The sequence below is a fragment of the Ochotona princeps genome, chromosome 16, assembly GCF_030435755.1.
Source record: "Ochotona princeps isolate mOchPri1 chromosome 16, mOchPri1.hap1, whole genome shotgun sequence".
NCBI lineage: Eukaryota > Metazoa > Chordata > Mammalia > Lagomorpha > Ochotonidae > Ochotona > Ochotona princeps.
In genome coordinates this window covers 23267107-23284872 of record NC_080847.1, presented here as the reverse complement: position 1 = coordinate 23284872, position 17766 = coordinate 23267107, and the positions used below count along the sequence as shown (strand labels likewise).

The 17766-nt window shown below is 49.1% G+C and overlaps 1 protein-coding gene across 1 annotated transcript in view; it reads left to right on the top strand.

Moving 5' to 3' along the window:
* The first annotated feature begins 10204 nt into the window (after positions 1-10204).
* Positions 10205-17766, top strand: part of SLC6A2 (solute carrier family 6 member 2) — a 39117-nt gene continuing 31555 nt past the window's right edge. The window contains exon 1 of the mRNA XM_004583861.2: positions 10205-10715. Coding sequence (XP_004583918.2) covers positions 10442-10715 — 274 coding nt within the window. The 5' untranslated portion in view covers positions 10205-10441. The remainder of the gene's footprint in view (positions 10716-17766) is intronic.

Sequence of the window (17766 nt, the reverse complement as noted above, 5' to 3'; positions counted from 1 at the left end):
AATTCCTGTCCCAAAGGGCACCTGTTCTGGGTTTCACTGGGAAAAGATAGCAAAACAAAGGGGTGTGTGTGTGTGTGTGTGTGTGTGTGTGTGTTTGTCAAATGTAGTCAGATCAAAAAGAGGACATACCAGTGCTAGGGAAAGAAAGCATTCAGGTTTGGCAAAGCAAATCAAATTGGATGGTAGTTATGAACCGTCTGTAACTGACACTGGAATTATTTCTTTTAAAAATAGGAATAGAGATTCCACAATGTACAGATTCCTGCCCACCTCACTACCCTGAAAACTCAATGAATTCACAAATCTGAGGCAAGGTCTAAGAACCGGCTCTTCAAACTGTCAGGTTCTCTAGAAAAACTGGCTGGCTGGATCTCATATTCAGGTACATGAAAGGAAAATTTATTAGGTAATTGGTTTATTACAATGACAGTCTGAGAAGTCCCATGACAGGTCATCTACAGACCCAGACCCTGGATGCCAGTAGCATTGTGTCCAAGTCTGAAGGGCTCAAAACCAGGGCAGCCAATGATGGAGTCATCTTCTTGAGGTCCAAAGCCCAAGTACCAGTTGGTGTTGGTCCTGGAGTCCAGGGATCAGTAACTGATTCCCAAGCCAACAGTCAAGTGAACCCCACTTTCCAAAGCCTGAGTCTAGTTTGCCTTCTGTATGAGTTCTTTCTTAGCCCCTAGCCAGTTGATGATACCTGCCCACGTCAAGGCCAAGTCTTCCCACCTAGTCCATTCTCACTCACATGTTGATCTGATTTGGAAACACCTGCCTACAGACACTCGAAAGAATGTTGTTCCAGGTTTCTAGGTATTCCCTAATCCAGTCAAGTAGACGCCATAAAATTAACCTTCAGACCTGGAAAAGTACCCAAGAGAAAGAATCTCTAGGAGGAAACAATGACCATGACTGTCGCTGACACCACAGAATCTTGATGAACATGACCCATGCTACTGTCACTGATTGTAAGAGCAGGTACTGTTGTCTCCATTTTATAGGCAGGGAAACTGAGACTCAGAAGCCTAATGTCTCTCAGCAGGCAAGTAATGAAGTCAGGCTTTGACTCAGCTTTGGTTTAAACTCCAAGGACTACATTCATCCTTGTGAGATCAAACCATGCTTCATTTCATCCCAGTCTTGTGCTTTGAAGTCAGCTCAATCTAACTGCAAGTCTTGGAGAAGAACCTTGTCTGCCACAGGCATGGAAAAATCAACTGTGTTGATAACACCAGCATCACCAAATAACACAAGTCCTACACAGCGTTCGAAAGGCTTTGCATGCCTTTCATCACTGAATCCCCTCAAGGATTCTAGAAGGTAAATGCTTCCCTTCTCATCGTTGTCATCATCATCATCATCATCATCATCATCATCATCATCATCATGCTAATGTCATAGATGAAGGGACTGAGACACAAAGAGGCCAGGGCACTTGACCAAGATTTTGCTGATGGTCAGTGAAGGGTCTGTAATGGAAATTTGGTCACTGGGCTTGCCAAAGCTGTGTTTTCAACTCTGCCCCATGCTGCCACTCCAGGCTGCAGCAAAAGCATAGTCTGGTAAATTTCTCAAGAACAGACATGGGTGGGCAAGTGAGACAAGTAAGGAGAGAATGGGAAAGTCACTTGGTCATTCCACGGGGTAGTGTTTCTTGGGGGAAAAAAGAGAGACCACTGACACAAATAGGTGGTCTTTTTAACAAATGTCAAGGGGGATTCAGGCAAGAGTCAGCCTATCCACCCCCCCAAATGAACTGTATTTTCAAAATACTGTTGATGGTGAAGAAGGCAAACATGTGGGGATATACTGTATCTTGGGATGAGAGGACTACATACTATCATGATGTCGCCTCACCCCACACTGATATGTAGATTCAAGGCAATCACAGATGACATCCCAGTTGGATTTTGCATGGAAAGCTATGAGCTGATTCTGACATTTGTAGAAAAAAAAAAACCACCATGGCACTTCCAAAGGAAAAGAACTGGGCAGTCCTGCTCCCCTAGACAGGAGAGCATATTGCAAATCAGAGGTCTTTAAGATAATGTAGGATTCCTGAGGCACAACAGACCATGAAGAGAAGAGACTTCAGAAAGTGCTCAGTTATATAAAGGAACATGGTTTAAGATAGAGAATTATCTGCTCATCTGCCGGAGTCCAGCTCCAGCCGAGAGTTCGGAGCTCGGGAAGGGTGCGTGGAGTCGGCGATAAAGAAAGACACAGACACTGACACTTGGTGCGTTCTCACAACAGCCCAAGAAAAAGCTGTCCTTTTTTTTTACTCAAAACCTCACAAGCTTCTGCACAAGCAACTAATTATTCTATTTTTACTTCAAGACTAAGGGGGCATGTACAGACATTCGGTCATTCCGTCTGCACTTCAGGGCTAAGCAGGTGTCCCCAGAGATAATTCTTTAAAACACTGTATTCATATTCTTCAAAGCAAGCCATTATTCATTCTTCAACAGTAGCCATGGAGCGGCAGCCAGGACTCCAAGGCCAAGGCACATGCGATTACCTGCTGCTAATCAGTAGTACATTCCTACCACATTTCTATTTCTACAACTTGCCCATTATTCAATGGGAAAATAATTTACAAGGGAAAAAATATAATTCTAAAAACAAAAATTACAAATATTAAATCCCTCTACAACTATAGACCCTGCAACCCCATAAATAAAACAATAATCAAAAACATTTTTCTTTAATAAAAGCATCCTTAATTCCTCTAGCTAAAAATTATAAAAGCGGCTAAAACAGCTATATTTTCTATGCTCCAAAAAATTGCAAAAACAGGCTAGCCTATAAAATAACAATAACTATACTTATTGCCATAGCAATTTCAGCTCTCACTCCCATCACTACATTCCCGTGGGTCCACTGGGTGCTACCTGACTGGCCAGGCCCTGGAAAGGAGGCAGATCCGCCTCACCTGTGACCTTCTGTCTTCCTGCTGCCTCCTGGCCTTGAACCAGTCATTATTTTAGAGCAGGGCACTCGTGCAGTGCTCCCAACACTCATCAAAGCAGAGAGAAAGTAATCACTTAATAAATGGGTCAGGACAATTAGGTACCTGTTATTAGTATGAAAAATAATGAAATGGAATCTGTATCTCACACGCTGCATAAAAATAAACTCCAGATGCATTCAAGACAAAAAATGTGAAGTGCAAAATTGTCATATGCCAAAATACAATTTGGGAAAATTTCCACCAGGAAAGAGTTGACAACACACAAAGGACTATTACACTGAATCACATTAGAACCTATAAGCTCTCTTTATCAAAATCAGTATAAATAAGACAAAAAGCTTCATAACCCAATCAAAGGAATATGTTCATGACACCACAACTAAAGGATCTGTACTCAGCAAATAGTTTGAATGAATCAATAAGGAAAAGGCAACTAAACCCAAGAAAAATGCATAAAAGGCATGCGTCATCACTTCACAGAAAAGAAATAACATGTGAGCTATGGGGACTATGAGAAGATATTCAATGTCATTAGGGAGTCAGGGAAACACAAATTAAAACCACATTGGGACAGCATTTCACACCCAAAAAACTGGTATAACTTAAAAGTCCAGATGATACAAAGGATTAGTAAGGAAGTGAAGAGTTGAGAAGTGAGAACTTGCCACTCTACTACAGGGAGTTCACTTGATGCAACCACTCTAGAAAATAATTAGAATGACTTAAAAAACATGAAAATGCCCTTCAAGCCAGAAATAAGAATGAGCCCCAGAGAAGCTCTGGCACGTGTGTGTCAGAAACATCTGAAAACTTTATGGACGGCATTGCCGTACATGAGAAATACAGCTGGAAGCAATCCAAAAGCCCTTCTCAGTAAACTGTGATTATTAACCCAGTAGAGTGAGTGAATCTGTATAGCAACAGCGATGAGTGAATTACAGCCAGTCTCTTCATCATGCATGGATGCATGGATGCAGCTCAGAAATATTATACTGAGCCAGAGAAGTCATAGAATAAGTGAAATTTTTACATGAAGTTCAACGAGGAATGAAAGTAAATATAGACTGTTTCAGAGTATATTCACATATGGTCATACTATATAAAAAGAAGGAAATAAAAGAAGGAAGGAAGAGAAGGAGAGAAAAAAGAAGGAAGGAAATAAAGGAGGAGGGAATAAAGAACAACAAAAAAGAGAGGAATTCTCACTGCTAAATTCAAGATAATAATTTTTTGAAAGGAGATGACAGGATATGGTGGGGAGGGGCCCATGGGGGGTTGGAGGGTAGAGAGACATTCTATTTCCTTAATCCAGAGTGAATTATTACATATTGTGATATTTGTTATTTAAAGTATGAATTGTGCATGCCTTTATATACCTTCTCCTATGTATGACAAATCTCGCACTGCATATGAATGCTGTGTGCATGTACACATTTCTAGAACAGAGGCCATACCTCCTCAGACTGGGGTGTTTGGGAGCCTGGTCTTCTGAGAGGGTGAAATTGAATGTGCAGTTCCAGAGTATCATGCTCTGGCGTTACCTGTGGACAGAGCCCTTGTACCAGGTTGGCTGTTCACTGCCCACAAGCCCTCTGCCATAGAGAGGAGCATGGTCCACCTGAGGGTCCTCTGTCCATGTGGCTCACCTGACCATCTTAAGGCCAAAGTATGGATGCATGGAATCACCTTGACTGCGAGAAGTCCCACTGTCTTCCCAGGAGACTAAGTTCTGTTTCCTGGAACACCTCCCTCTGTTCCCATTTCCCCTTCCCTTATTCTAATGTGTACTTTGCCTGTCTTTCCCCAGCTATTATCACAGAGCCCAAAAGCAGCAGATGCAAGTCATGACGCAACTCCCAGCCTGGGGCCCTACCTGCCACTTTGCTGGCCACTCCTGTTCTCTCCCTGCCAGCAACACCTCTATCCCTGACTGAGCTGACTTTCTAGAGGGGCTGCAGAGCTCATCAGACCTTGAGTTGCCGAAAGAATGTGTTTGCCCACCAATCCACAGAAGGACTGCACGGTTGATTGTGAATAAGAGGGGAGCTGTTAGAGAGTGGGGAGAGAAGGCGAGAGACAGAGGATTAAGACTCCTTTGTGAAAGGTGTTTCTGACAGCTGCATAGAGCTGAAGCTGCTGAAGGGTGAGGGGAGAAGCCTGAAAGCCATCTGGAGGCCCTCACAGTAATCCAGGACAGAGGGGAGGTGACCAAGAGCCAACAGTTACAGCAGGAGCGGATGTAGGAGAATGGAATCAGGGCTGCCTGCAGGTTTGTCTGAAGGACCTAGAAGGAAGAAGCTGTCATCATGTGGAATGCAGGGAAGAGCAGACAGACATGCAGGCCAGGCTGGGGAAGCCAAGGACTCTGTCAGACATGGTGAGTTTCAGGTGTTCAGATCACCCATGCACAAGTGTCCAGTCTATATGAAATTTAGGGGAGGGGTCCAGGCAGAGGATGTCAGTGTGAAGGTCACCACTGGGTAGACGCTCTGTGATGCCAATGCTTGGAGCAGGCAGTTGTGCTCAGCAGAGAAGGGTCCAAGCACAGGCTGTAGCTGGGTGGGAGGAAAGAGCTGTGACCCCATGGGGCTTTAGTGGGATATGTCCTGAGGGAGATTGCTGCTCCTGGGGGCGGGGGTCATCCCTGGAGGGGACTTTCATGTTGTTCACAAACGCAACACAACTTATGCCAACAGCTAAATGCTGCAGAGCTGGTGAGCTGCAATGAAACACAGATTAAAAAAAAGTAAGAGAAGAAGAAAGAGAGAGGAAAGGAGGGAGGGACGGAATGGGGAGAAAAAGAGGGAAGGGGCAAATATCCAAACAAACTTTTCTTCTTTTCTGAGTTTCCTTATGAATGCAATGGAAGGGAGTCCTCTGAGTGCATCTTCAAGAGCCAGCCCCTGGATTCCAAATGCTACCCCCTCCCAGCCTTTGTGCCTGTAAGGAGATGGCCAGAGCTGAGCTGACAGCCCTAGCTGTCAACCTGCATCCCATGGCCTGTGTCATCAAGGGGCATGGTAAGTGGAAGTGATGCCTTCCCAGAGATCACATTAGCCCTGATAATGCTCCAGCCTCCTGCCCACTGCTTGCCCTCAGGCTGGCTAGAGGGGCAGGATCAGGACACCGAGACAAGACACATGGCCCCATGGTTCTTGGAGCTATGAGCAAAGAGTCTGGGCTGGAAATGGTGGGAGACGCCTGCCCTTTTAGCCCAGCCCCAGACCGGTGTCCTCACTGCTGGCCCCTAGAGATGGAATGTACCCACAGGGCCTGCTGACTAGCTGGTTGCAATGGATGAAATGCCCACCTCTGCACCTGGAACCAGCACTTCCTGCTGGCCTTGCTCACATCCCTGATCACTCCTGCTCCTGCCAGTGCAGAGGTGCCATCCGACAGTCTGGTGAGGCTAGCACCTGGGACTCAGCTGGAAGGCTCGCTCTGGCTGTAGGGGCAGGCTCAGCCGGCTCATCAGGCTGGTGGGAAGTTCAGGGAAGTTAATGCACTGAGTGCCGGCTCCAAGGATGATCATGCCAACTTCTCGAGACAGCACAGTGGTGTGCCCTTTTCAGTCATCCCCAAGGTCCCAGTGGAATTGCATGCCAGTGGTCCACCCCAGCACCTGAGCCTAATCTCCTCTCTGCTGTTTCTTTCCCTTTCCTCTCTCTCTCCCCTACTCCCTGTCTGGGACTGCCTCCTGGACAAACTCTTGGCATCTGAGTTTTGTTTCAGGTTTGGCTCCTGGAGGAATCCAGTAACATATCCCCAACCGAAGACACCAAACCAACCAAAGCCCAAGATTTCCCCTAATGCTGTTCTATAACCTTTCTGGAGCAGCAGCCATGTAGAAGAATGTGCAGTCTTCTCCTAGTTTCAGGAAGTCTCACCCAGACACTGAACTAGACAAACATGCAAAGCACAGTAAGAGAGAGAAATTTTACTGCATTATGGGAGGAGGTTATCAGGGAGAGCTTCCCAGTGGAGGTGTTCTTGGAGCTTTTGGAAGGTGAACAGAAGTTGTTTAGGTAGACAAGCAAAGAGGGAATCAAAGTGTGTGAAAAAGCACAAAATGTTCAGGGAGCTACTAGCAGTTCCCACGCTGCTTACAAAGTAAGGGCTATGTGAGAGGTGGTAGGTTTGTAAGGAAGGTGAAGAGAGTGGTAATAGTGTGGTTAGACAGGCAGAATCTTGCTTGTACTGCTGAAGGTGTTTTGATATTATCTTGGAAAGCCTGGAGGATTTCTAAAGTATGGGTTATCTTTTTCAGATTGCGTAAGCATCTGATGCTCATTGCAGAAAAGCTGGCATATACTGAGAAGTACAAAGAAGAAAAGAAAATGACCTCCAAACCAGAGTTAACTAAACAGCATCCACATGTTGGTGTGTCTCAGTGGTCTAGGCAGAAAAGTGGGCTGGTCTGACTTGAGTTCTGCTTTCATGTAAGCACTTTTAACACTATTGCTTGGAGATGCAGGGAAACACAAAAGAGATGGCCAGAGAGGACTCCCCCTCACTGGCTGATTCTCCCAATGACTGCAGCCGTTGGGACCGGGTCAGGTGGAAGCTTATAGCTTGTTTTTTTTCAAGCAAGTGGCAGGCACACAATTATTTGCAGTCTGTGCTGGTGGAAGGCTAATCAAAAGCTGGAGCCCAGAGTGGACCGCAGGCCTTCTGATGCAGGATGCAGGCCTCTTACTGCCGGGCCAAAAGATTGCCCAGACCTGAGTGTTAGAAAGAACTCCAGCGGGGCTGACTGTGAGGTTGGGAGCATGCTGGATATGCGTGGCCAGTTAAGGAGTGTGACAAGGAGATGTGAGTGGGCTGCATTGGGAACGCAGAGGCTTCACTGGATGTTCAGGAGATGGGATCCTCAGGACCTGGTGGCCAGCCAGAGGGAATGTGAGTAGAGGGAAAGAGGTCCTGACTGCCATACAGAATCTGAGCGGCTTCTTATTTCTGCAGAAGGGAAGAGGCTGACAGCCAGGTTACCTGAGTTTTCATTTCAGCTCTGTGACTCCCAACCTGTCTTCCTTGAATCCTTGGAGTCATGTTTGCTGATCTGAAAGGCAGAAAAAGAGTAGGATCCCTTCTTTCTCACAGGCATGTCCTTAGGGTGCGTAGCTCAAAGGGATATGCACTCTGGATGGGTGGGAGCTTGCGGCTTCATGCTCAGGTCCTGGAACCTCTGCCCCTTGCTTTTCTGACCTTCGTCCTCCTGTCATGAACTGAGAGAGCACCAGGACAGACTCCAGGCTCTCCAAGCTTCCTTAGTTCCTCTCTGCCTCCTGCCCAGGGGACATTTGTCAGACAAGCCCCCTGCCCCATGCAACTACTCTCAGCACCCCATGTTCCCTCTTCTTTCACTCCTCCATTCCCACACTTACACCAGCAGGTGTCCAGGGCTGTGAACTCCAGGAGAGATATAGGTAGACAGGGTCTCTGGCTTTGTGAAACTCAGCTGTCTCTCAAAGGGAGGCAGAAAATCAAATACATTAATGAGAGAAAGGCACTGATGAACAAACAGGCAAGAATGAAGGGATTCCATCACAATGATGTGCCAGAGGGGGGATGTGCAGCTTAGATCCAAGTCGTTTAGAAAAGATCTGAGACTTAAGCCTGAACCACTCAAGCAGAGGCTCCAGGGAGTGCAAATGTCCTGGAATAGATTGGGATTGGGAAGGCTGAAAGAAAGGAAACCTGCTGGTGATTGGGCTTGCCTGATTCCTTCCCACCTCACCCAGAGACCTGCTGCATCCTTACCCTTATTTGGGGATTCTGCTTCATCCAATCCCCACACTGCTGCTGTCATGGTTGGACTCTACACATACAGGGCTGGGAGCAGGTGCAATGCAGAATGACTCCCGCCTCCCCTCTAGTCAATACTGCTCAACATCTGATGGCTGAATGAGTGAATTCATCAGTAAGTGCACCAGGGAATGACTACGATCCCCAGGGGGCTTTCTCAAATTCTCAACTTTCCCAAGCTGTAGCGCCCTTCCTCCCATTCCCCTATGGTGCTTTGCTTTTCTGCCATAGCATCACATTGTCACCCATGACCTCATTTGTTTATTTGCTGTATTTCCTGTTTTCTTCAAATCTCACCTGAGTATAATGTCCCCTAATGTCACCCAAGTGTCTACCCTGGCAAACAGCAACATATGGAAGAATGAAGCCATGAAGAAATGAATGCATGAGTAGATGAATGAAAGAAGGATCCTTCTCAGAATTACAGTCCAGAGGTCACAGCCTGGGAGGAGACTTTGGCATAAGTAGTCAGCAAACCAAACTGCTCAGTGGCCTTGGGCACTAAGTAGGACGCACTGGGCTGATGGAGAAGCTCTGATCAGGTAGTTTCAGGTACCACAGCACAGCGTGTCAGCAGGCACTACCCTCTCCTCTCCAGTGCTTTCCCGGACTCCTCTTTGCCTCCTCTTCGGACCCCGGTGTTAGGAGTGTGACATTCTCCCTGCTGCAGAAGCTCGAAGCCCCCGCAACTGCTAGTGGAACTCAGGCCAGGCGAGGTAACAAGGGAGTGCGTGCCGGGCTCCCGCCAGCCACCCCTGAGTGGCTCCCCCGCCCTTGACAGTCCCCACCGACCGTGCTGTCAGTCTCCATTAGCGCTAACAGCCTCCAGACTGGGCCGCCCGGGCGTTGGGTTAATGCAATCGGCGCGTTACCTGGGACGCAGGCTACATTACCAGCCTGGCCCTTGCCCTGCGCGGCCACAGCCAGCCAGCCAGCCTGAGCCCCGCCAAACGGCCCGCGCCTGCAGTGCTCCCCCGGCAGCGCCCGAGCGCCACGCGGCAGTACCCTGTCCGCTCCCGGGAGCCTGCCCAGTAGCGGCCCATCTGGGATTGGCAGGGCGTACACACCCGGGATCCCCTAGCTGCCGGACACGTGAGTGCGCTCTGTGCGCGGGACTGGGGAGGGTGTGCCGGGGTGGCCCCAGTCGAGCTGTGCGAACTTCAGAGTCCCAGAGTTTAAAATGTAGAAGTGTTTTGTGTCCGCCGAGGCTCCCTCCCGGGGCTACTGGAGGTGACAGAGTCCTGATCTGGAGAAGGGGGCAATTGGGGCGGTATGGAAACCCGTTGTGATTCTGGGAAAACTTCACCCAAGGTGGGACCGAAGACTGGGATTTGAAGGCGGGAGAGCGAGCCAGAGAAAGCTCTGCAGGGGTGGTGGAGGGGAAAAAAGCAGGGAGGGTTCCATCTTTGAGTCCCACGCGGGTCCGGTGCGCAACAGCCGCTTGTTTCCAAAAATTTCCAACAGACGCGCGCGTCTTTCCAGTAACCCTAAGTACACCCAGCTGAGCGCTTCCCGACCCTGGCGTCCTTGGCACTCCGGGAGGTCTGGGAACGCTCCTGCAGGCAAGAACGGCCCAGGTGACCACATCTGTTCCTTTTGCCCAAGCAGAGTATCAGCGCCACCCCAGTACCATTGAAGTCCCTTCCGCCAGCCGCACCCATGCTTCTGGCGCGAATGAACTCTCAGGTGCAGCCAGAGAACAGCGGGGCGGACCCGGGACCCCAGCATCCCCTGAAGGGGTGCAGAGCTGCGGATGTGGTAGTTGTGAAGGACAGTAACGGCGTTCAGTGCCTCCTGGCGCCCAGCGGCAGCGACTCGCAGCCCAGGGAGACGTGGGGCAAGAAGATGGACTTCCTGCTGTCAGTGGTGGGCTTCGCAGTGGACCTGGCCAACGTCTGGCGCTTCCCCTACCTCTGCTATAAGAACGGCGGTGGTGAGCACGAGCTTGCTGGGGGGCTGGCCTTGGGAACCTACCTGCAGGTCGTGGTGACCAGTCAAGGAGCTGGGACAGACACGGAAGGGGAATTAGGAGATTTTCAGGCAAGGCTAGGGGACAGAGAGGGACGGGAAAGGGTTTCAGGAAAAAGGATAGGCGTCTGCAAGTGGAAGAGGGAAATTAAGGTATGATGGCATGACCTTGGACAGCGACAGGTGCTGGTTACAGAACATAATCTGGGGTTCTCTGTTGGGCGAGGAATCTTTTCCTTTAGCTGGAAATTCAGGAGACTCAGGGAGCTCTTGAAGATTCCAGAAGTGTACCAAATGTGACAACCACAAGCAAGGTGACCCTAAACCCAGCATGCTGAGCCTTGGGGACAGGAAGCCCTGGGCAAGAGAGAAGAAAGGATTAAGATTCTCTGGGGGAAGATCTTGCACTCTTGGGGTGGGGACTCTGTGACAGAAGCCAAGGTCAGAGATGACACAGTTCCTAGATTGGCAATTGTTTTCACTCACAGTTTCCATGTGCCCAGACGAGGTGGGGTATGGCCAGCTGGGATGTGGCACCAGGTGCCCTGCACTGGCTTGGTCCTTGAGGTAGGCAACCTGGGTTATTGGGGCGATGCCACTTCCTCCTTAGGTCCCACTTACATCGTAGGGAGGAGTGGGAGAGGGCCTGGAGGGCTTAGCAGTGGAGTAGCCATACCCTCTCATTTTTTTTTACTCCTGGGTGGTCAGATTATCACCTGCCCTGGAAGGAGAGCCTAGAGCTCACCTACAATCCAAATCAGGAAGGGATAGGTGGGAACCTGGGGGAAGCAGTCTGGGATCAGGGTGGTACATCCTAAGACCCCCACCTAATTACCGAGGTCCTTTGCTCTTGGGTTGCTCAGGTCAACTCCAGTCCTGCTCCTGTCATTTGCTGCCTTGATCTCAGGTAAAAACAAACAAACAAAAAACCTCTCAATGGAGAAATGTCTCTGTTCTGGAGACCTCTATCTACCAGGCGCCCTGCCTGAGAGGGGTTCCAGCTCAGGCCTTGAGGGCAGGTCAGAGGAAAGAAGGGTACAGTTCACATTTGGGTGAGGGGAAAGTGCACGACCCTGTTCTGCGAATCTTGGACTCACAGCTCGCTGCTCCTATATGCATTCTAGACACTTGCTGAGGCATAGGCCATGCTCAGTGTTTGCCAAGAGAGAGTGGTCATCTCAGGGAGCAGGTGGCTCTGAGCAGAGAATACTCTGTCAGGAAGTGTGAAGTTCCCTCTCTCTCGCTCTGTCTCTGTCTCTCTGAAACCGAACCCGACGTTGGAGCCAATACAGGAAAGTTTGTGTCCATGATATCCTTGGGGGCATCTTGAGATAATACCCTCAAAGTGAGATCCTCTGAGATGAGGCATCCAGGACAGCAGTCCTGAGCATCAGGAATGTCTGAGTTGCCAGCCCTAACCCCAGATCCCTGATTTCAGGAGGTACTCACCGGTCTGCAGGCTCAACACTTGAGCCTAGTCCTAGGATGGCCATGGGCAGAGAGAGGGAGGAAGATAGGAAACATAATCCAGAGGTGAAATTTCTCTGCCTTTGACCACCATGGCATCGCAAGGGTTTGTACTCAGCATCGAATCTTCTGACCTTTTGAACCCAAGCAGGGAGAAGAGGCAGATTTTTCTGTATTTTTAGCAGGCAGATGATAAATGAATGACAGACTGAGACTTCAGGACAATGCCATCCTTGCTTGTCCTCGCTGACCATCCAAAACGGCTTATCCCTAGACAGTGGAAGACTCTGTCATCAATCAGTAATATTTGTCTGGGTCCTCTTGGTGTGAGGCCCAGTGCTCAGCCCCGCAGGGCTCACCTGGATGTATGAACCAACACCTGTGCCTGCTGGGAGCTTTAATCACCCAAGGTCTTCATTGTAATGCTGAAGCAAGTCCTTTCCATTATTGTCTGTGTTTGTTAAACTAGAAGCATGTGGAGGGCCAGTCTGGCAACCTCTTAACTGGATATTCCAGGGCCATCATCCACAAGGTGCTCGCTTGCCCACTATGCCACCCCAAACCCATGCAGATAACACCTGCTGTAAGCCTTGCGGTAAACCTGAAGTCACTCTATCTGACTTCTGACTTCTAAGGGAAGTTGACCAGGAGATGGCTTTTCTAGGCTTACTTCCCCTGAGCACAACATATCTTGGGTTTTCTGTGAATTATACCTTTACAGGTCCATTTCTTCCAAACAGGTTGGGGACACACTAAGGGTAGACACTGTGATGTTTTTATTCCCATTGTTCTAATGCCCAAGATAAGACCTAGATCCTTGTAATGTGGTAGAAGGTGCCCCAAAGTCCATTGAAGGAATAAATTAATGACATGGGCCAAGTTCCCATTATCCACTACTGAAACCAGAACCTTTCCAATAATATCGAACAAAGCTAAGCAAGTGAGCTGGGAGGGACTGGTGGCCTAGCTCTTAGCATCTCCAGAATCCTGGGTTCTTTTCCAGTTGCATGACATTGGGTGACCCTCCCAACCTCAGTTTCCTTACCTGCCAAATGAAAATAATGATGTTTAGCTGAGAGCCTGGTTGTGGGCACCGAATGCAGGGATAGAGAGCCATGAAGAGCCTAGCATGGAGGCGGGATGGCTACTGTTTTTATTAGCATTGCTGTGATGATGATGGGATGGATGGGAGACAGGATGGGCACTCTGAAGGTCTGATAAGGGGATGATTAGGGAAGACTCAGAGGATATGGGCTGGTATTGACGCTCATTGCTCTGGACACTGACAGAGAGTGCCCAGAAAGAATGCTGCCAAACTGCAGGAAAAGAGGAGATGTCACAGCTGTGACCTGGTCTGTGCATGGAGTCATCTCAGATAACGAGAGTGAGGCTGGCTCCAGGGCAAGCTGGGGAAGATAAGGATGTAGACACAACGCTGAGCTGGACTGCAGGGGCCTTGAATGCCAGGCTACGCTGGGGTGGGGGTGGAGGGTGTACGTTGGGCTGAATTTCCACTTCTGGTGAAGATTCACAGTTGAGGTTGGGGAGCAAGGATGCTCCTCATTTTTACAGCTCCTTTTGCTAAAGTCCCCTTCAACTCTTAAGGGGACTGTCTCCCCTGGGCTTTGTTTCTGCTGAGACTTCCTGCCTGCTCCTATGAATCCATTCTCACTTAGTGATTCTGAAGCCAGCCCTAATGAGGGTAAGCAGGCAGGCAAGTGGTATTCAAGTTTAACTCACAGCTCTGCCATTCACTGTGTGACCTTAGGCATTGCACAACCCTCTCTGAGTCTCAAGTTCTGCATGACAAGCTGGACATGAACTCAGATGAGACCAAGATCCATCCCTGACCAGTGCCTTGGTTCAACTTGCCCCCAAACCAGGACTCATTTTATTTAATAGCTGCAGGTTTGTGTACTCTTTTGGAGCCAGGATTCACATTGTCACATCTCCCAGTCCGGCTTTTCTTTCTGGCCCAGACTGGAGGACGTTTTGAAATGATCAAGATGCCAACAGTTTAGGTCCCTGGCCTGTGTGAGTGACTTACCAGGAGAGACCAACCTGTCTGAACAACATCCCAAAGGCCAGCTACTGGGAGGTGGTGAGAAAGGAAATCACTCTTGCAAATCCCAGGCCTTCACAAACAACTGGTGTCAGTAGGGAGGAAGTTTCAGGCAATGGGGCTGTGTCTAGGGTGCTACATGTCCCTTCCACACTGTGATCTTGGGCTGTGCTGGACCCCAGGGAGACATGGGCTGGGCTGACTGGCAACCCACATCTGCCACCCTACCATGGAGAGAGGACACTGTAGACTCTATTTTGCATGTGGTTGCTTCTGTTTGAGCTCCATCCCCCTGCCTGCTCTGCCCTCTGTCTCATGGGCACTTTGGGACTTTGAGTCACTGCAGACTTGAGCTTGCACTTGACATGCAGCCTTGGACAAGTCGTGCACCATCTTTGGTCTGAGCCTCAGCTACTCTTTCACCTTGCTGTAGGGTGAGATGACACCAGAAATTCACACATATGGTACTGCATAGAGGGGTTCACTAAGTGTAGCTGCCACCATTAACAGTGTTGCTCAGTGGTACCGACTCAGGGCCAGGTCCTGGAGTGGGGTAGGGTTTGATCTTGGAGGGAACAGAATTTGTCCTAAGAGGATGAGGGTGATGGAAGTCTGGCTGGAAGCAGTCCTGTTTGTGTCTGGTTTCCTAGCATGGTGCAGAGCTGCATGAGTCCTCAGTTGGGCTTTACTCCAAGCCTAGCCTAACCTCATCTCACTGTAAATCCCTCACCTAGGCAATGGGAATTAGCCTTCCTGCATGGAGTTCCATGAACTCCTGTGGTTCTGAAGTGCCCCTTCCTTTTCCATACAAGCTCAGAAAAGCCACAGGCCACTAGGATTCTCCTTGGCCAAATTATCTAGGGTTCCTGAAACCAGGGTTGAGACTGAAGGCTGGTGATAAGGTTGGGAGCTTCCAGACACAGTCCTTTCACACCACACCTGCCTGCAGGGGCCCTCATGGACTTGAGCTTACTGAGCTTGCTTCAAATCAGCCAGCTCAGTTATACAGTGAGCCAGTCTGCTACAGGGCATCCGGCTGAAAATCCTGGAGACACCTTTGGAGCAGTGGAGTGTTTTTCTGCACCCTGACTATGGGATCAAGGCAGTATTTGACCCACTACTCTGAGCTGGCCTAACTGATCTGCAGGGTCTCTTCCCAACAAGGTGGAATTTAACAAGGATCAATCTTTCATCTTGCCTTACAGTCTTAAAATCAACTGCCTAAGCTGGGATTAGGCCACAGCACAAGTAGAGAAAGGGCCTGGGACTTTCATTAGCTGTAGCTTCCGTGTGAGTCATTGCTGAGACCATTTATTTAACCTCAAAAATCCAGTTGCTAAATGACTATCATGTGGCAAGAACACAGAGATGAACAAAAGGCAATTGCTGCCTGTGGGGAGCCTGTGGTTGACTGTGGATAGCCGACAAGTCAATGTCAAATTTGGTTGCATCAGTGAACATGTTATATCCCCGGTGAGGGAGGTGAGGCCCTGTTCTGACTGTTCTGAACCTTATTTTTCTCTAGGATGTGGTCATAAACATCCCAACATGCTAGAATTTATGCCTCTCAGAGAGCCCAGGAAGGAGGAGATGGGAAGCCAGGATATTCCCGGAGTTTCTACTGAAGTCACAGTTTTTTAAGTCGAGACCAGATCCTCCAAAGTAGAGGGAGAACTTTTGGCTGCAGAGAGAAGGCCCTGGGATTGATTTTCCCCAGTTTCAACCCTTCCTTGCTCTCCTTGCAGGACCTGGGCTCAGCCTCTCAGGGTGTTTGGGGGAGTCTCCTCTGGGACTGTTTCCCAGGTCTTTGACTTCGAGTAAGGGGACAGCTGGAGGGATTTGAGGGGGAGAGGGAACCACTTCTTCTGCAGCCAAGAAAGGTGCTTTCATCTTGTGTACAATTCTCAGGAGAAGGGTTAGGGAGAGGCTCCTGGCTGGCTGAAGTGCAGAACTGGAGGGGAGCGGGACTCCTCTTAGGATGAGGTTTCAGGAGCTCCAAGGCCAGTGGCCAGGGCCCACTGGCCCTGAGTGGTCAGTGAGTCCCTGAGGCAAAGACAGGGCTTGGGGAGGAAGAGAAATGAGTTGGCACCTCGTGCGTCAAGCACTCCACCCCAGCAAGGGAGCCTGTTATCAACCTGTGTTATCAACCTGGAAGGATCTAGGGTTGGTTTACTATGGAAACAGAGTATTTGCCTACAGATATGGCCACAGGAAGCAGCTGTTTGGAGGCCTCCTCTGTCAGATAACAAATGCGTAAAGAATTGCCTTAGAAAAGTCTTCTTTGAACATAATATTTTCTGCTACATTTCCATAAGGTATCCCCTTGAGTACAATTCATAGGTGGAAACAGAAAGAAATAAGTCCTCATGCATACACTACAAGGATGGACTCACAACGAAATGCCTCATAATCTCCTACGGTGTTGGGAGACACCTCAGTGGCAGCATGATGGACTGTGAAAATTTACAAAAGACATCTATTGTCAGATTGAAGGGGAGGGAACTTGGAAGGAGGAAGAGAGACTCCAGGGCCTATTCAACTGAATCATAAAACAGTAAGAGGAAAAAACAAAAGAAACTCTGAAATATGACAAGGACATTTTAAGAAAGAATATTCTACACTCCTATTTAACCATTTTTATTTTCCTAGAAAAAAAAAGTAAGGTCTGCTTTGCTTTGAATAGAAGGATAGAATGAGGACTAGTGAGAGGGTGATGGTAGAGGCTACAGAGGGAAGAGTTCAGGGCAGGGCAGCAAGATACATTGGCCAGAGGCAGTAGCTGAGCAGCCAGATGGTCCTGGCCAGATCTCCATCAGACCTATCCAGTACTCTGGAGCTGGGATGGCATAGAACATGTTGTGATGATTTCCTGGGTGGCAGCTGCTGCGGAGAAGGAAGTGACCATGGACTGGGTGACTGTCTTCCCTGGAGATAATTCCCAAAGGACAGGCAGCCAAGAGCTGAGTGATTGTGGGAACACATCCTTCCCTCCTGCAGGAAAGGTGCAGCGGGGGCCGGGGTGGATTGTTTTGGCTATAGGGCTGACTTTGGCCTGAGAGCATCCTTATTCCCATCCTTGCACACAGGCTCCATGCTTGTTGGGATACAAAGAAGTGTCACTTCTCTGGGGTTGGGGTTCTGAGGAATCCCAGAGGCGAACTCTAGCCTGGGTCTGGTGTGGGAGAGGCTCCAGCAGATCCTCTATGAAGTGCCCTTGTCCCTCAGCCACTTGGTAAACTCTGCTGGCTATTGCCATTTGGCACAGGTGCTTTTACAGCTGTTCTTGTGTGATTGACAGAGAACCCACAAAGGGCCTGGAGCTGTACTCTGATACCTCAAAATCATCGTGGCAAACCATTGAATATGTGCTCTTATCCCATTGCAAAGGGGAAACTAAGGCTTTGGGGAGGCACATTTACCCAAGGTCTTGGAGCCGTGGACAGCAGGGGTAGGGTGCCAGGGTCACCTTTGGATTGGGCCTTGTGCT